At 38.1% G+C, this 20534-nt stretch overlaps 1 protein-coding gene across 2 annotated transcripts in view; it reads left to right on the forward strand.

Annotated features, from left to right (window-relative positions):
- Nucleotides 1-20534, forward strand: part of NDST4 (N-deacetylase and N-sulfotransferase 4) — a 107647-nt gene that overhangs the window by 59043 nt on the left and 28070 nt on the right. For both annotated transcript variants that reach the window (XM_032186058.1, XM_032186057.1), the window contains exons 5-6: nt 2586-2771; nt 4535-4663. In XM_032186058.1, coding sequence (XP_032041949.1) covers nt 2586-2771; nt 4535-4663 — 315 coding nt within the window. The remainder of the gene's footprint in view (nt 1-2585; nt 2772-4534; nt 4664-20534) is intronic.

A 20534-nucleotide genomic window follows, 5' to 3' on the forward strand; every position in this document is an offset into this window, starting at 1 on the left:
ACAAAAACAATGGCTGTGGTCCCAGATAAAGCATGCTCAAGAATGTGATACTGTTCTTCTCAGTGCCAGAAAGGTACAGAAGTTTTCCCAAACTATGCAAATAAATGCACAAGGTCTTGAATATAAAAATAACCTGATGAAATTTTGTAGGAAATTGTTCCTTAGAATAGACAAAATGGCATCTCCCATTTTGTGTGACAGTTTGGATCAAGTCCTTCTTGGACTCAAATGTATGTTCCCCCTTTAACACATTAGTTCTCAATCCTAAACTAAATTCAATAACAAAATAAGAAAAAGAAAACAGAGCAACAGAAATCACTAAAAGAGGATATATATTTAATTTACCCAAGTAAATCGAACATGGAACTGGTCAAAGAAAATCTGATTATGCCTTAGTTTTTCCTTCTTAAAGTTGTATTGGGTGTCTGAGTGACTGACGTGTATTTATGTGATGAACTAAGTAGTGCCCAGGTTTATTCAGAGGCTAATTAGCTTTTTATATTGAGAACTTACAATATGCTGCCTTATTATATTTGTGAATGGTAAATTACCATTTCACCATGCTGTTTCTATGGCAATAACAGCTGCAAATAGTAAGTAGATAAATAGGATTTTACATGTATTCATCCAGATACCTACTTTCGGACATATTCACAGCAGTAGTCATTACCTATATCTCAAGACAGTCTTGCTTTACATTTGTGTATACTCCCTAACAAGTTTTGGTGAAGGTTTGCAGAATTCACGTCAATACAGTATATCCATCCAACTGTGAGCATCATACACTCAGGCATTCTGTTAATAAATAGCCAGACTTTTCAAAACCCCTTAGATATAACTTACTCCTTTATATATGTTTAAAGAAAAGAGAAAAAAAGAAGGAGTTGACACTTACTGTACAGCTCACCCTTAAACTGACTAATGCGTTTCAGGTATGTAACATTAATAAGCAGAAATTATACTTTTCTCTCAGTAAATTACAAAAGAATGAGTTTTGGTTTCTTTTTACACATCCCTCCTTTCCCCATCATCTGGTAACCTAAGATAATTACTAATAAGCAATGGATAATTTTAAGTGGTTGCATTACGTCGTGTATGAGCAAGTGTTCCTCATAGGGTTAGTTTAATTTTGTCAATGACCCAAAAGCCTTTCTTTGCAAAACACTTGAAGATGCCCAGCAGAATCTGCCACTCCCAGAGTTGAAGTAATTAGATAAAGTTATTAGATAACATGGGCAAGAGAAAGGACAAACACATTATCTCACATTTTAACCATTTTCAGCTGTATTAGTTATATATGAGCAAATGGCTGATGTAGCTGTTCTCCTGGAAGGAGAAGGGAGTGATTTTAGTAAGCCATAGGACAGCAAAAGAGAGGAAGTTTTGCAACATTGAGAGCTGATGCCACAGACATTGTCCCACACCGTGTGGTACTAGGAATAAAACAGATGCAGTAAACACCCAGAGCACAGAAAGTGATCCTGCAAGAGCCACAGCAGTGTGACAGCTTACAGATCTGGAGATCCCATGGTAGAGCTGAAAAGGGCTTGGAAGTTGAGGGGTCTGAAGGGGCGATGGAGAAGTGGCAGAAAATAGCCTTTTTTCCTGGCTGTAGCTGGTGAGGAAATGCTGTGTACAATTCTGAACATCACTCAGACCAACAAAATTAACGACCTGATCAAATAATTTGATCTCTTAAAAACATCACAGTCTTTAAAGGTGGTTAACTGGCCCCATCAGATAACCCCATCAGATGGGGTTTTCAGACAGCCCGTGTGAATGGGAGAGATTAGGAGCAGAACAAGGCAGGAGATATTTGTGAGTGAAGGCACATGCCCAGCATACCAGTACACTCACATTCAAGTGACTTTCTTAATTAATTCTGCCTGCATATAACCTCCTCACTGTTTCATCAGAATATACTTTCAAGATAGCCTATAGATTATATCCATGAAAATGCACATATTTCCTCATAGAAACTGAACTAAATAAATATTTATTTAAAAAAAAAAAAAAAAAAGAAGTCTATCAGTCTAGCATTTTTGCCACTACCCTAATGCCATGGGAAAATATAAGCAGATTCAGAAGCTATAGGGGATATATGGTTTTTGTTTGGTTGGTTAGTTGGTTTTGAATCAGCAAGGCAACTTTCTCTTACTCTGGTAATAGGAAACAAAAAATAAATGCCACAGCAACAGGTTTTTCTGCTTACTGCTCTAATGCCATTTGATCACTTACTAAATAACTAGCATCAGCTTCCTAGTTTACCTTTAAAAAGAACCAAAATAATAGGACATCTTAAAATGCACACAATATGTAATCAACAGATAGGCAAACCTATTCCATATAACAGTAACACAATGTAATCCAAGAGGATTATTTATCACTCTGCAGTTATCAAACTGTAATTCCAGTTCCCTCCATCTCTCCCCTGTTTTTATCGTGTGCTACATACAAATAGATACAAGGCTGTCCAAGGACAACAGCTTCTCTGATGCTGAGACCTGCAGGGGAAAAAAGAACTTTGAATAATTGTGTGTTCTTTTTCTGCTCCTAAATATATCCCTCCCTCTGCTGTTTTGCAGGAGCATGGCATACCGACTGACATGGGGTACGCAGTGGCTCCACATCACTCCGGGGTATACCCAGTTCACATCCAGCTATATGAGGCCTGGAAGAAGGTCTGGCACATCCGAGTGACCAGCACAGAAGAATATCCACACCTGAAGCCTGCACGGTACAGACGGGGCTTCATCCACAATGGCATCATGGTACACTACATTTCCATGCTTCATAGCAATATTACTTTAAGTGACTCAAAAGTATGCTATTTTTACCAAATGCTTCAAGTTTTACAGCAATCATTAAAATTCTCTGTGATCGAGGACTTGTAAAGATGCCAAAAGAGTGCATTTGTTAGGCAGCCAGTTTAAAAAAGTCACACAAACTGAGGCAACTGCAAATGTAATCCTCAGAAACTAAGTATATTTGTAGCCCAATCAACTATCAACCAAAGTATAAACACATATTTTGAAATTCATTAAACTGCTTAAGACCTATGTTTCAAGGTCTGGTTCATCTTTATGCATGAAAGGATTAGAAACCTCCCACCTGGGAAGATGAACAGGTGTAAGTAATCTCCTCCAGCAAGCATGGCACTCCTCTGGGGCCAAGGTTTCTTTTAGGAGCTGCACTCCTAAAGCTCCCAAGAACCAGTGACCACACATGTGCCTGGCTCTTCCATACCATGCATTGGGGTGAGAAGAGCATGCTTTACCTGCATACTTCAGCTGCTCAAAGGGCAGGAAAATGTGCAGAATTATTTAACCCATCCTACCAGCCATCAGCTTGGAGGAAAAATGTTATGATGGACCTGATCATGTGACTGAAATAGGTGAAAGGAAACTGCAAAAATTATACATGTATATGTATAAACAAAGCAAGAAATACTTGAAAGCCAGGTTCTGGGACCAAACAAAAGCCCCAGCTGATGCAAATATTGCCTGTGCATATAAAGTCTCATTTAGGGGATAAACATTTTGACAAAAGAAACATGTCTTAATCAAAAAAAACAAGTTTACACAGAGTCCAATTACAATTGGAATAGACTCAAATTCAGCAAGGCATTTACAGTTATTAAAATGGTTTGCTGAATGCAGGCTTTGTTTGTTGCTTTAACCAAATAGAAAAGAAAATCAAAAACAGTGACTGCAGGGAAACAAAAGGCCTAGCCCAGGTGAATTGTGTCTCTGCATATATTAGGCAGTATCTGTAAGCCTTAACATTTGTTGTGTACTTGCTGCACCAGAGCCTTTCAATTGTAACTGGCTAATAACATAACTAAAACATCTAGTTTTCCAAGATCTGTTTATTTCCCCACATCTGCTAGCTTGTAGGTTTCTGACACACAGTCCTGTAATTGATGATAGGATGGAGACCTGACCTCAGGCCAGTCTCATACAAGCGCTCCACCAGTCCTGGACACATTTCACAAGCAGGAATCAGGGCTTCACTCATTTTCACACAATATGTAGTATAACGTGTAATGTTGGACTGAGGAAAACGTAAAGCCACAGCTCATTTGGGGTTCATAGCCTTGAAAAAAATCAGTTCAATGTGTCAAGAACATTAAGATTAATTGTCTGCAATAGTGAAGATGGCCAGGAAGCACTATTTATCCTTTAATAAACTAACCTTGCTAAGGGAAGAAGAGAGGTTTAGCTCTTTCTTCCTCTTCCAAATGCCAGGAAACAAGCCCTTAATTATTACTGGATGAGCTGGCTAAAGCAGTTTGCATGAAAGCTCAGAACATGTGATGCAGCTCTGCAGCTGTGATCTAGAAATCACATCTGCAGGACTGCCTTAGCTTACAGTGAGAGTGTAGAAGGTGCACAAGAGGCCATAAAAACGCCAGGTTACAGAGTGGGAAAGGCTGCAGCTTTGTTCGAGTTGCTGGAGGGATGACAGTGAATGTGCTGGGGTAAATTTGCAGAAATACATTAATATCACAATGGTGCTGTTGTTTTGTTTTCAGGTGCTCCCTCGACAGACCTGTGGCCTTTTCACTCATACTATATTTTACAAGGAATATCCTGGGGGTCCTCAGGAGCTGGACAAAAGTATCCGAGGAGGTGAACTCTTTCTCACCATTCTCCTGAATCCGGTAGGTAACTTCTTTTGCAGTTTTTGGATGCATTGGGTAATAATGGGGAGGAAGGGAAGGACACTAGTTTTCTTTGACCTTGTTTGGGAAATAAAAAAAAAAAAAAAAAAAAAACAAGACCATTTACTCAGAAGTAACAAGCAGTTTAAGAAGAAGTAAGCAAAAACTGCCTTTTGCAAATTTCTGACTGCATGCAACAAGTTGCTGGAAAATGTATTTGTTTCATTTTCAAACTGTTTCCCTTCCTGAAGCTGAGTTATTGTGAGAGGAAAGAGCACTGACATGTCTAACTGAGACTGAAAGAAAACAGTGACGGTAGAGAAGGTTGTGTCACCTTATCCTGCTTTCTTCCTCCCTGCTCCCCCAACTGTGGCTCTGCACGCTCCTAATAGAGCTCGATGAAAAACCCAGGGCTCAGGGCTAATATCATTCCCTTACCACCAACTCTTAAAAATAGGTCTTGTGTAGCCAAATAACACCTCCAGGCAGTACATAGCCTTCTAATGCCTATTCATCACCTAACAGTTACAGAAAAAAAGATGAAATGGGTTGAACGTTACTAATGAGGCAAGTGCATACAGGTAAGAAGTAAGAACGTCACAAAAAAGACTTGCAGAACAGCACCAAGAGCAGTGTTACCCAATAACATTTGTTTTGTTCAGTGCTGCATTTCTTTTTCTCTGTCAAGAATACATGAACCATAACCTAATACATATGGATGTAAATGTATATGTGCACAAACAGTCTATATAAGTATACATATACACACACATATGGTTTGATCAAGAGTGCCACAGGCTTTCTTAAGGATGATTTGCATAGTTATTGCTCAATTTTTCTCTCAATAAAACAGTCTGAACTGTACCACACAAATATACACATATATAACGCAGGTAAAACAACACAATGCAGGTAGGTACACAGGTGTGACTGTGATCTAACCAAGGATCAAGGAGGAAAGCTGCATGACTGCAAATGCTGTATTTTGAAATGTCTCAGTTTCCTTGCCTATAAACAACAGCTGGTGCCATTTGAGACAGTAGCCTAGAGGTGAGAAGAGGAAGGACAAGAACAAAAACCATACCAATTATTTTTTGTTATTGTCCTTTTTTCCTCCTGTTCCACTCAAGGTATACTACTCACAAGATAAATGTCTTGTGTCTTGGTAGGTGGCCTAATTTTCAGTGGTTTCAAATTGCAGTACTCATTGACTTCTTTGTAGAGTTAAAGAAACTTCTGCTGAAACTAACTCTCAAATCCAGGTCGCTTATTTAGAGACCTAAATATAGATTTTGGTATTCTATAATTAGATGCTTGTGTGTGAAAATTTTGGCTGGGGAGCTAAGTTGGAGTCTGAGTCAAAGCAATTCAGTGGTCATAAAGAAACGGGACATTTATATCAGTATTTTTTCTACACCATGCATGTGACAGCTAATTGGAGAATAAAACACTGTTCTTTGTTCTCTCTCCATTTACCTCTGACTGGCTTTTCTCCCCATAGTTTCCTAAAGTATAATTTGACTGATCACTGTCTTGAGAGGCTGCTGGGATTTATCCTGAGCTTTATCATACTTTGATCATCATCTGCGCATCTTTCATTTATCTTAAGATTTCCTCAGATTTAGGCAGTTGAGCCCTCAGCAGCAAAGTGTTTTCTCTCTCCAAGAACAGGGATGCTCAGAGTATCCCCATTTCTTCAGTCAATCGCCCATTCCACATCCAAGTTTTTGAGTACGCTCAGGCCACCCTGACTTCTACAAAATCACATCTTCCTTAATTTCAGGTATTTCTTTTTTGCTGACAACAAATAAGCAAGGAGCTACAAGCTCACGGGTGCTCATTACAAATTTCAGCCACTGGATCTTTCAAAGCAATTGTTTCTAAATGTTCTTTCAAGAAACTGATTGAGGCTGTGGAGAAGAGTAGCTGTTCAATTAGTCTAAGAATTTTACTAAATATTTACCCTACCCCTCATTTTTCCTACAGTTTAGCCTTCATGAAGTATTATTGAACTGGATGAAACAGATAGGCCTGTCCCACCATTTTATCATGCTCTCCTCAAGTTGTTATTCTGGGGTCTCCCAGAGCAGGACCAACCTGACAGGTGCTGGAGCATTTCCTTCATACTGTCAGGTTTCCCCCAGCTGGTCTTCACCCAGAAAGGACCAAACCTATCCCTAGAGGGGTTCCTCAAGATACATGGGCACACACAGTTCCCCACTTGTTACACTGCACGTAAAACACAGAAAACTTGAGAAAAGCAGTTCTACCCTCTGCCTATTACAGGTAGTGAAGTTTCAGAGGTGATGCAGCAGAGAAGAGATTTTTCCTAGGAAGGCGGTATGCAATGGCAGGCAAAGCATTTCAGATTTAATCATGCATCAGTGATGTTCACAACAGATTTAAACAGACTATCTTCTAAAGAAAAGGTGGGGAAAAAGGTTTTCTTCGATTTTCTTCAGTACATGAGCTTGTTTTGACCAAGCTATGTTCCAATAACTTGAGAGTGCAATATATATTATTGGGTGGCATTTGAAAAGAACAGCTTTATATCTATACTGTTAATGTTTGATTTTTCCCCCCTATACTTTTATGATATTCTATCTTTACCTCATCAAAACTGATATTTTACTGAGCTGAGCCACACAAGTGAAATACTGACATGCAGTTCCCCAACTCTAAGGTAAGCATGAATCTGCTCCAATATAATGCTTATTCAGACAGGAAGAAATATAATTTAATCATGTGTGAGCTGAAGATATACCACAGAACCCCACTATCATTCAAGTCAGGTTGGTACACTACCCTATGAAATATGTGTTGACAACAGTAAATAAATAAATAAATAAATAATCTAGCCCCATCTCAGAAAGCTACTCACGTGAGTAGGAAAAAAAATCACCTATGTTCATGCATCCATCTTTTTTTAAATACCAAATCTGGACAGCACACAAATGAACAAATAGGGAGGCCTGGCTTTTATTCAAAGTAAGAGAGAAAGAATACAGATCAGTATCATAAAATCTATAGTACCTCCTGAAAAGGATCAAGAGTGTCTATTCCAAACTCAATTGAATAAAAAATACACTTTGAACATGATGTGTTCTCCAGACCACTGATAGTACATGTATGTATTGGAGCAGCGAGAGACTTCCCAGTGTATAGCCTAGAAGCTTTTCATATGCCTATGCTCATTAATAAGCTTTCTTAACATTTGGATATCAAACTATGCATTTGTGGGGTTTACCAAGAGCAGTATGTTGTAAACCAACACGTGCTATCCAAATGGGTTATAGAAAAAACAACTGTTTGAAATGCAAAGGCTTTATCAATTATTTTTTTTCTTTATTTAATGATGTGCCTAATCTAGTCATGAGTAGAAACCATTCCATAAAATAAAATTCTAACCAGAACACACTACCGCCTACCATGTAAGCTGCTTTACGTGTTGCTGTAGTTACCCTTCAGGTTTTGCAAGGAAAGGAATTGTCTGTACCATTGTTTATTTTTGCACTAGTGATGTTGGTTATAATTTTCTTTTACCCTTAAAACAATAGCCCAGATCTGGTGTGGAAGAGATTTGCAGAAATGGTGTAACTGCTGTAATTCTACTGCCTCTTGGTTCCACAAGTCTCCTGCTTGCTGGGGCCTGGTCTCGACTGCGTATGCATGACTGCTACTGGCAGTGTCGAGAATTATGGGCAAAAAAGGGGAGAGGGGAATCCCTCCTCATGAAGAATGCACTTTTCAGCAGAATGAGGATGGGATAAACTCCTTTTCTGCTTTCTGAAGTGAATGTATGCATGTGCACTCTCATAGCATTGCCAGGCTACCGTGACAACTAAAGCTACATACCAGCTATAAGCGTTATCACCATAAAATCATATTTGAATCCAAGAATGGCCCTGGGTTAAAAAAGTCTTAATGCAGCTAGTTATCTGCCCAGTTCCATGTGGAGGTGTCCACCTCTGTGGCCCAGTTTGAAAAGGACAGGAGGGGAAAAAAAAAATATCTGGTTTCACAGAATCCTTTCTACAGTTTCAGCAGACAATCCCTTTATTATTTTATGAGATGTCTTCTTGATCAAGTAGGCTAGAAGTTACGAAAGGGCTTCTTAGCAAGTTTGCTTGTGGTTGTTGCATTTTCGTCTGGCTTTTGTTCCCTTCAGCAGTTTTTACATTATTATTTCTTGTAGATGAGCCTAACACAATAGTTGGGCAAAATTTCCAGGAGTTTTCCTCATAAAAACAAACAAATCCTGCTTATAAAAAACTGCTGATATACTTTTTAAACAAAGTTAAACTTGACCAGTGCAGTTCAATGACATTTTCCCAAAGCAGATATGCAGGGGCCGGAAGTGACAGAGCACACTTCTCTTCATGGTCAAAGCTCAGATATCTGCTACTTTTTCCAGAATTTTTGAGAGCTCCTATTTAAGGCCTAGCTTCTTTTTGGATGACCCATCTTTCAATATAAAGTATCAAGCATGCACTGAAGCATAGAGGAGGGCTGTACGGATTAACAGCAAATTATAACAAAGAGGCAACAGGATTAAAAATCCTGGAACCCTAATGACTGCTTCAGTGATTTCAGATAACCTTGCTATCAAGTTCGCTCTTGAGTCCTGGTGTCGCACGAGGCCTCCTTGCCCCTGGCTTCTCTTTTGGAGAGCCATGAAACCTCTTTGATTTTGCCTCGTTAGACAGAGCTGTCTAACAGGTTAAACTGTTGCTTGTAAGCAGACTAATAACACCAATAAATAAGAGCAAATGGCTGCAGTATGGTTTGACCCCTCTTTCCCTTCACAGCACCAATTCATCACCTTCCCTGCTCCATCTTACTAACCCAACAGCTGCCCCTCTGCACCAAGCAGTACCACATATATTACCTGAGAGTAAGAGCACAGCTGAAAACACTTCATTTCATGCCCACAGTCATTCTGAGGCAAGGCTACCAGAAGTGAAAAGCCATACTTTGCTCTCCAGTTAACAGAATTATTACAGGTTTTCCCCACTCGCTTTGAGATAGTCTTTTTCAGACTGTTTCAAATTTCAGAAATAATTGCGGTGCCTTGATTAAAATGAGCATACCACTACCTTTTGCAGTGGATTACAGCTATTTAGCTGTCTAAAAACAAACAAAGTCAACAATTTCTGGCCTCCTAGCTTACCGCGTCAGGGGCAAAGAAACAGAAACCTGAACATGTGTGAACAAGTAGTGGTATAAGCCATTCTGAAGAGAGACAGATGCACGATAAGGGGATGAATGAAGTTTAGCATGAATAGTAGCCCAGGCACAACAGAACCAAGTCAACATCAGCACCAGCTGCCAGGAGGACTGTCTGCTTTTCAGCTGCTGGACCACTAGCCTAAAGTCTTCTTTGTATTGACATCCATACAGACAGGATAACACAGGGAAATCTCTTTCCTTAGGCTATTATAGCATCCACTTATAATCTTATTCCCCCTAACAAGCGCAAGTAAAAACACTACTTAAATAATCAAGTTTTGATTAAATACTTTTTCAATTATTTTGAACACTGGAGCACATTTCAAAAATAATTAAATGCAGGGCAGCAAATTAACTAAATAGGAATGATGCATGAGATGGGAAGATTTTATTTATAACTAAGTTGGGGTTAGATTGCTACTCCTTTGATTATAATAGTGAGCAATAGCCTATGTAGATTGCAGCATGATTTCTTTGACTGTATGTTCCATATATTTCATAGGAGATGTCACAAAGTGGCTTTGTCAGAGGGATGGTGGGAGATAATTAAGTTTTTATATGAGCTAAAGAACCCGCAGATAAATCTTGAAATGGGCAAGAAAGAACTTTATATCTGCTTCCCTTTTCCAACATTAAAGCACCACCAACAAAGGTTACTGCACATTCTCTTTATTTCACTCCTGAAGTTTGGCAAGCATGGGAATTACAGAAACCGTATCCATTATTCCAGATGGAGTTAGCAATTTCAGCAAATGTATAACAAATGTATATTAAGCTCATATACCGAAAATGTTTGCACTTTATAAAGAAATGTTACATAGATGGTTAAATTAGAAAATGCCCAAGTGACATTGCATTAGGATAGTTTGTTGAGAGATTGTCAACGGGATCTTCTGATGGATTTTTTTAAATGGCTTCTACCGAACACTCTGTGGCTCAGAGATATATTTTCATTCTCTAATTTATGAATCCTAGAGATGAGTCACGTCTGGCAGAGATGATTTAGTGGTATGCAGAGGAGGGATAAATTCTACCAACACAGACAGAAATCAAACCAACTTTCCTTTGAGTTTTAATGAGGGTTACACGAATCCCAGCCAGACCTTTCCAGGACCCAGCTAATGCGGAAGGCTGCTCGAGTCTATAGTTTGGGGTACTTATTCTTTGCATAAACACTTCAAAGCAAAGCTCATTAAAGTTAGTGGAAAAAGTCTAAGTGAACAGACTGGGTTTGAAATAAACCTAAATAGGGCTACTCTTTCAAAAGGTTTCCATCTTGCTCTTCTCTGTACAGTTTCGTTCATTTGGAGGCTCAGAACAATAACAAGGAGCTTCAAATATATTTACAAATAAGAAATGTACATACAGTTTGGGATGGAAAATGAGACATTACTGTGGCTGTTGGAGTTTCCCTTTACCATTTCATCCAAAAAAAGGAATGAAATATTCAAATAGAATATTTTTTTCTCCCTTGCCAGCCAAAACTAGCAGTTCAATCACTGTTGCATTATTATTTCCAATGTTACTTACTTTGTGGTTTGACAGCAACATCAAAAATCAGTTGTTCACAAAATTTTAATTAGGACAGGAGTGCAGCATAAGCATTTTCATGCCAGTAGTGAAAAAACAGCAAAACCACCTCGATCAATAGAAATAAGCAATGAGAAGAAAAAGAAAGAGGCAATTAAAACATCAATTGGTCAAAAACAAATTTTACAAAACTGCATTTGTACCTAATCTCATTTTGATAGCAAAATTAAATCATCTCTAAGAATTAAAGAATTAAAATACTTGTCACTGTGCTGTGATAGCACATATGTCTGTATTATATACAGATAAATCATGAAACAAAGAAGTATACTGCTACTACTCAGGACATCTTTAAATGCCAGTCACAAACGTGTTACCCACCCCAGCCCATTCCGGCACAGACTGGCAGTTTTCTTCCCAGAAATGAAAGCTCTGGCAGCTCATTTCTGGTCTCTTTCCCCCTTGTCTCTTGCAAACTTTTCCAGTGAGAACGAAAGGCCTCAGGAGGGTGCATGACACACAGAGGATTTGCATCCAGCATTAAAGGGCAAAAAGCAAGCACAGCATCCCAAGTCAAAGAGCATCGGAACCATTAGGAAGTGTTTGTTTCAGCCCACTAATTCTGGGTTTTCTTTAAAGCACCAGATGAGAGGAATACCATGGCTTTAACATCTGAATCTAACACTAACCAACTACTTAAATATGACAGAAAATTATCTGGTCTCACGTTCTGAGCAGCATTGAAGCAACCTGATCCCTTGTGAAAAAAAAATGAGTTTACTGCTGGTGTACAGCATTCCACTTCAACAGAAAAAAAAAAAAAAGTTAATTGGTTCTGTGGTGTATTTTTTATTTTTTGGTGGTAGTGGTTGTTTTTTGTGTGAGTTTTTTTTTTTTTTTTTTTGGTGTGTGGGGGGGAGACATTTTTAAAACCATTTTGAACAAACTGTGACATTTCCTTTTCTCTCTTCCTAAATCTTGCCAGTTCCTTAGAACCATCTTGCGGTGCTTTGAGGTGTTTTCAAAGTGTTTTTTTTTTTTTTTAAATGTATGCTTCATTGCTTTATGTAATTATAAATGAAAATGAAAATGTAAGGGAGATTTTATTTCTGAGTGTTCAACATTTCAGTCATTTTCAGCCAGTATTTCTTTTTATTCTACTCATTATTTACTGTTTAATTCCCCCTTAGAATAAGTTTCTCCCTTCCCAGTATTTAATCGTAAAATCCCCCCCCCTCCTTTGTTACCAGCACTGCACCACACTGCTTTTCTGTCTTTTTTTAAATCACTCCCCTTCAAATGTTAACTGTGTGTGCACTTCTCTCTTTGACATCGTTGGTACAGAGAGAAGACAAGTTAACTGGTGTTAAATTCAACCTGCATAAGGGTACCTTGTTTGGAAAGAGAGCTTTACTGTGAAAGCTGTGATGCGCTAGTTGAAGCGATACATTTCTAAGGCACATTTACAGTCATTTCTATCATCTGCTAACGCGAACAAACACAGAGCGTGAGATGCAACAAGCAAATGACATGTAAAGTGCAAACCTGCTCTGCTCCAAAATGTAAACCACAAAAATATGTAATTAAAAAACTTCATAACATCCACTTTCCAAACCAGAATACTTTCAGCCCCAAAAAGCAGGTTTCTCACAAAACAATTTAAGGAATTCCATTGGAGTTTAAATTTAAGCAGGTTTTTCCACATCCAAATGTCAGCCTCAAAACTAAGTGGGTTCAGTCTGTGTTCTCTGACCATTGCCCTTCATTCAGTCTCCTGAGAAATGCTCTGACATATTTAAAGCACGCTCTTACAAACTGTTCTATATATCACAACTGCAGTATCCACAAGGTCTTCCAGTATCTGTTTTCTAGTTCATCTCCTTTACTCCCCTGCTTCACAGACAACAAAGAACAGTCATAAACATTTAACAGCCAAGATAAGCTAATAAATACAGCCCTAAATATTATCACCATTACAAACAAGAGCAAGTCATTTCTCCTAAAAAGTATCTTTAAACCAGAGAGCTTTTTATTAAGCCAGCAAGAAGCAGCACAAAAGGCACCTCAGTCAAACACCATAGCAAGAATAAGTGTGTCAGGCTTTGAGAAGACCCAGCAAGACCCACTTGCTCAATTGAGTGGTCAGTTAATTGGATTTACTTGCCAGTCTGGTTCTCATTATTTGTTGACCTCAAAAAGCAGACTGATAACCCCTAATACTGCCACTCCCTTTACTGCAGCATCCTTCCTAATTTCTGCTTAGTTATATCCCCATTTCAGGTCCAAAGCCACTATCTCCTTCTGAGAGGCACTGCAAAGTTAACTCTGAAACAGAAGAAATAGTTGCAGATCTTCTTGTATGCAAGGACAAAGCTTCTCAAAAAGTATGACTCAACGTCTGCACATATGGCTACATTCAAGAAACAGAAAAGCTTGCAGAAAATGAAACATAAAATGGGACCCCGCCATCTCAAGGCTTTCCTATCTTTGCCCAGTCATGGCTGAATGCAATGAAATAAGATTTTCTGTAGCCTGAACTGGGAATACCAGATATCCCTTAGAGAAGTAGTTAAATCAAAGTTAAATCTGCACCAAGGAATATCCGGTGCCTTACTCCACAAGATATTTCTCTTTTTCTAATTTTCCTCACTTTTTTTCCCCTATTACAGAGGTGAACTTGTCTGGAATAACTCTTCTTTTTGCTTGTTATTGCAAGGTATTTTAATTCAGTCTTTCATCATCTCCTTTCCATTGTGCCACCAAAAAAAATTTGCATAGGCCATTCCTGCATTCCTTATTTATATATACGTATAAACATTTTACATATGTATGTACACACACACTTAACTCTAGATTTATCTCTCTATCACCACAGAGTACCCAGAGACACAAGCATACCCTGCACAAAATGCTTTTGTCCTAAAAAAAATCAAAATAAGACATATCTGCAACTGACAGACTAAGCCACTTTAAGGTTAAAAAAATAAAAGTAGTAGAAAAAGGAAAACATGAAAGTTTTAACACTTAAGATTCTCTTCCTATCTCAATCAAAAATCCCTAAGAAGCTTCATCCTGAGATGAAATGTAGTCATTCAAGAAGATTAGCTTCTTCTGTGGAAATTTAGTTGTCAAGAGTGAAATCAGACCTGTGATTGAAAGGTAACTTTAAACTCAACTCAGGAGAAGCTGCAGACGCACCCTAGATAAGGAATATTATTATTCTAACTTTGCCTTTTTGCAGTGTGATCTTGTTTTGTTCAAATTCTTTGTAAGTGGCATGGGAGGCTTTTAATTTTGAAGGCCACTTAAATGCATTTACATTTTTAAACTCATCATAACTAAAGGGTTATTGTTCATTTCCAGTCTGTTAGATCTAGATTCTCCATGTCCCACATGTGCCGTACTTAGAACATATTGTTCTCGTTTCCTTCTCTCATCACAAAACAGATGAGAATCATATGTTATTGTTTCAGAATATTAAAAGTAAATGCAGAGAGGGGTTCATTCATACCTTCCACAAGAGATCTGGGAACGTTATTATGAAACATCTTGAGTTTCATAATATTTTTAATCTTGAGTGTTAATAATTTTTTTTATTTTTATTTGCTTTGTTTCTTTGAGCATAGCTTCAGAAAGAGTAAAATAAAATAACCTTGGGCTTTGTAGGAAATGTGCTGCAATCCAAAAGTAATTCATAATGCAGTTCTAATAAGGGCCTGTGAATAGAGGACCTCAGCATGTTTCAGGAACAGGAGAAAGAAAATCCCCACCACCACAGAAAGGTCAATACTTACTGAGTCATTATTAGCAGGCTACTGCATATAGGTACAGGTGTGTCCCTCTCCAACATAAGAAGAGTTATGTGAATTCTACCAGAGCAAAAGGGAGCTTTACTATTAACCAGCTATGCCAGAATTTCTTTTAATGGTCACAATTATATCAAACCAGATTAAAAAAGGTCCTTATTTGTCTTGGCCCATTGTCCTGCTTGGACAATGTAAGGAACCATTTTACCACATGTATGTGGTCGATAGAGCGAAGCACAAGAGTGACCAGACACTTGTCCTTGTACAGAGAACCACAAGGTTCCTGTCCTTTCGGCATCTCAGCTGGAGCTGTCTGTACAGGCAGCAGCTTTTGCCTGAGTAAGTGGTCAGTATCTCTTCTTTATTCAAAAAAAACGCTTGTTTCCTATGTCCATTCAGCATCATAAACACATCCTGTTTTCCTCCTGCCACAGCTTGTATTGAGGTTCGATACAACCAACATACATTTGTATTGAAAGAGAGCGGGCTAGAAAAATGCCTGTATCTACCCTACAGTCACCCCTTCTCCAAAAGGCATTTTCTTCTCTAACTAGTAGCCCAGTAGGCACTAATAACATGATAGAAATATAATAAACAAACATAAAAGTTTAAGCCACTTTTATCATCCAGCTCCTGGTGTATGATTACATCCACTTCAATCTTGCTCAGGCTTTTAAATCTTTTTTCCCCTTTATAAGTGTTTCTTTCTTTCTTCATCCCACACTGCCACACCAGCTGCAAAGAGCTGGTGTAGGAAAATATTATCCCATGGAAACTCAAGCCTTCGGCAGCATATTTAGAAACTAATTAGCTTAAAATTCATGAAGAAAATGTTTCTAGGATAACACATGATCTTTCTTTTTCTTCTTTATTTCATGACATTTTCCTTCTCTATGGAAGTTGATACTCCACATCATACATTTTGGTACTTTATCAGAATTACTTACCAGCAAGCTAGGTGATGGCAGAAATAGTAATAAATGACTGTGCATCAACAAGAGGGTTATTGGGCAAAAAGAAAAAGAATCTGTTGCCTTCAAGTGCGCACCGTATGATAATTTATTAAAGTGTCAGGAGCAAACCTTTAAGGTAAGAATGAGCTGACTCAGAATTCTCTGATTATTGAAAATGAATCCTTAATAGAAGTAAATGGACAAGAACAAAATTTCCTTGCTGTGTTTGCCATTCAAAATTAATTGGAAAGTGGCTGATTTGAGAATATTATATCCTCTAGTGAACTGAAAATGCTGTATTTTTTTCCTCTGAAACTAAGAGTGGAGAATTAAATTAACTCTGAGGTTTGTTTGCTCAGGGTAGGCCACCAAAATGGATTAATTAATCATCATTTATGAATACTCTGTAACACACAGAAGTCAGCTCTTCATAAAACTGCAAGAATAGCAACATGACAGCAGAAGAGTTATAAAAACAAATGATAAATTTCCTGCATCTCCAATCTTTATCAATTCACCTGGCATTTCTCTCTTTGCTGTTTGAAAGAAAGTATCCTGGTGAAAACACTTACTCAGTGTTTATAAGAGGCCTCAGTTTAAATGGGATGATTTATAGTTGCTCCACAACCATGCACTACACAGAGTCCTGGGCAGTAATTTTCTTTGCTCAGAGATTTTTGCTTTCCTCTACCTGGAGACTATGATGTGCCTCATTAATGATAAGAGAGTAATTCCTTCATTCAAAACACGACTTGGAGAAAATCTTATTTAAACATCTACTAAAAGAACTGTCAGAGAAACGGTCATAGTTATAGACATTTAATCAAACTAGTGATCACTTTGGCTGTTATTTGCCATTAGCATATACACAAGCATATTCCTCCCAAAGTTCAGGTGGCTCAGAGGATTATGTTTTAACTCATTGGTTGGAAAGGTAAACAGTGAAAAACATCTGAAAATCCAGTTAAAAAAAAAAAAAAAAGTACTGTCACTAGGTCAAGCCACTGAACTTACTGAAGTCCTGCTGTATCTAATAGGGCTAAATGCATCTTTGCCACTGTATTGAATTGTGATCTGGGAAACTATGAGCTTCCTTCCTCAGGTGCTAAAACTGCCATGTGCCAAACATTACGCACCTGCAGTGCCCATGCACATGCTTTTTTTTTTTTTTTTTTTTTTTTTTTTTTTTTTCCCCTGAAGGCAGTCCATCTGCTAACCTTAAAAATATCCACAGTTACTCAAAAAGTAGTTTCATCTAGAAACTACCTAGAAACATCCACCCGTAGAAACCGTCAGAGTAGTCAGGGGACATCTCCAGGGCACAGGATGACAAAATTTAACCCCAGGTCATTGCGGATGAGATAAATTTGAAGGAGCACGCCCAGATGACACATAGTGCATATGTGGAGAGATCAGAGTCAAACACGTGCATTGGCCTGTGCACACCGCTTGGCTCAAATGCAATGTTCATAAATATTTATTACCACTGTTATTAGTTATTTGGCAGCCTGGACACTGCTGGCTTCCCTCGCTGAATGGCATCCAGTTATTTACACAAATTCCTGAGTGGCAGAGCCTCCTCTTTTTATCCAGGAATCATAACCACGCAGGTGTTGCATGGGTAGAGCAAATACGCTCAATTATATACCATATCCTTTGGGATCTATATAACTGAGGTTTCACATTGCTTAAAACATAAGCGTTGCATTTAGATTTCCTCGAAGTAATGAAAGAGACGTTTATTTCCATTAAAAAGTCAAACAGGAATAAATTTTCTATTTTCCACTTGCAGAAGAAGTAAGAGCCCCCCTAGGATATTTTGGAAATTCTAGAAAAATAATTAGTTTTGTTGCAAAGATATTAAATCTGCACTAAAATGTGTTCCCTCTTGGATTGTAATATCCACAAGCTACTAAAACATGTCATTATTTAATTAGGTATCAGACATTTAAGAACAACCATATGCAAATAAGAGGGCAAAGCTGACCCTTTTCTAGAAATAAGGCTAAGCAGTGGGAAATATGGTAAGGTTAGAAGAAAAAGCCTAACAGCTGGTCCTGGGGCTAGGTGATACTCATGGCTTCAGTCTGAGCGCTGCACTATTATCCATATATATATGGGTCACACTATACACAAGTGTTCAAAGTTGATCCAAGTATATGCATCCATATCAAACTCACCACTTTATGTGGCTTTTAATCACTCTCAATAGAACTTGCCTGGGTGTCCCTTGTACTCTATAGCTCTGCTCCATGTTGCAGAGCAGATTTTATGACATCAGGCTATGCGCAGTCCTTTTACCTAGGCTATGCAAGTTAGGAAGCAAAAGCACAGACTTCAGGTACACATGGAGACCATAGTTCAGGATGAGGAACTGCTCGACCTACCTCCCAATTCCACAGGGTTAGGTAGGGCTGCCCCCACCATCTGCCTAACCAGCTCTTTGCTGAGGCTTCTGAAGGTTAATCAAGGTACTAACAGTTGAGAGCAATCAGTTTCATCAGCCAAAAGAGTCAACCCTCACATGTGGGGCTTTCCTCCATCCACAGCCCATGTCAGCCTACTCTGCTTCACAAAAAACAGTATTGACCCATGGCCTCTTCCCCCTTCCTTATAACTAATTACAGTTATTCTGCATTTTTAACCATGTTGCAATAAATACAGTGCTCTTACAAGCCTTACGTAGGTATTGCGGAGGACCTTGGACTAGCCCAGTGTGGTCATTCACCTGCTGAATCAAACCAGACCTTCTGTTGGGATAGTGGTAACATCAGGACAGTATATGTAGCTTTAATAACAGTAAGGAAGAGCTATTATTACTTCAGTGCAGTAATAGAGAGAACTTCGCAAGTTGCTGTAGATAAAGCTAGTCAGAGCAGAATATAGCTTGGCAGCCTAAACTGATGCCAAAGAATATTCAAATTAATTGGCACAAAATAATTGAGGTTGTACTGATTTTGATATGCAGAGGATTATAGCTAAGAAGGTTGACAACCTCAACCAGCATTATGCAGTTGCTTGATACAAGTTAACAAAGAGCACACACTGTACACAGTCAAGGAAATGTGTTACTGAGAGCTACCTCCTTATACAAACTCTTTGATCATCGTTGAAATCTGAAGACTAAAACAATGTGAGACTTCTCAGAGCCACTTCTTTAATGATACTTTCATTTTCTTTCAGAAAGTTTGTGTACAGATCTGACTTGAGACAATAGTACACAAATCCTTTTTCATCTGGTCTGTTTTTGTCATTTGAAGTTGTGTTCATTCTTGAGCCTAAACTGAATAGATTTTTTTTTTTCTTCTGAGGGAAAGTTTAAATATTTTCAATGAGAACACAAATACCAACAAAACAAATCCCTATATCATGACTTTCACATAACAATTATTTTTCTTTTTTTTTTTTTTTTTTTTTTTTTTAATAACAGGATTGAATTGTTCTAGATTTTGCAAAGACTTCAAAGGGCCCACAGGTGCAACTTGCAGCATGGTGTTTGTGCAGAATCCATTGAGCTTTGCCCACAATTAGATGTGCTACTGACCACTTATCCAAGTGTGCTGAATGAACAGACATAAAAAATCCATTTAAGTTTTCCACCTTAATGCAGCTTTACACTGATAGCATAAAGTCAACAGCAGCCTTTTTTTTTTTCCTCCAGGCTGAGTGTACACCCTTAAAAGTAGTAAAAAGATAATTACAAGATTTAAAAAAAAATAATAATCTAATTAATGGAGTGGAACCACCTAGTTTTCTTCATCTAGGGCCAGAGGCATCAGGCATATCAAAGATGTATATAACAAGGGAAACTTGCTATATTGAAATGTGGTCATGATTAACCTTTAAGAAGTGACACTTGGATAGATACTAGAAAAAAAATAAGAAAGAATAATAGCAACTTTATTCACACAGGGAAAGGAACAACACACAGGAGTTTTCTGTCAATAATAAAGAATTTATGTATAATCATGCCCACTAAATAATAGAAAAGTAGAAAGCTTTCCCAGGTAAAAGACAATTTTGCTTTTTGTGTAAAGGACATTAGAATAAGAGATGCTACAGCATTGGTATCATTCTCTCAAAGCCCTGTAACACTGGTGATCAACAATGGCTTCCCCTCCCAGCACTGGGAGCACTTTGGGTGGAGTACAACCACTGTAAAGTATCTATACACAGGAAATAATGCCATTCAACATTTTTGTTTCCCCTTCAATCAAAGTCAAAGATGTTTTTTTCCAAACACTGCTTTTGCTGCTTTCTTCAGAGATATCATATTTGGAAAATATTTGATTATCCTGTCAAAAATGCTAGAATATAAAAAGATGTGCGGAGTGGGAAGAGTAAAAGTAAAAA

The sequence above is a fragment of the Aythya fuligula genome, chromosome 4 (assembly GCF_009819795.1).
Source record: "Aythya fuligula isolate bAytFul2 chromosome 4, bAytFul2.pri, whole genome shotgun sequence".
Taxonomy (NCBI): Eukaryota; Metazoa; Chordata; class Aves; order Anseriformes; family Anatidae; genus Aythya; species Aythya fuligula.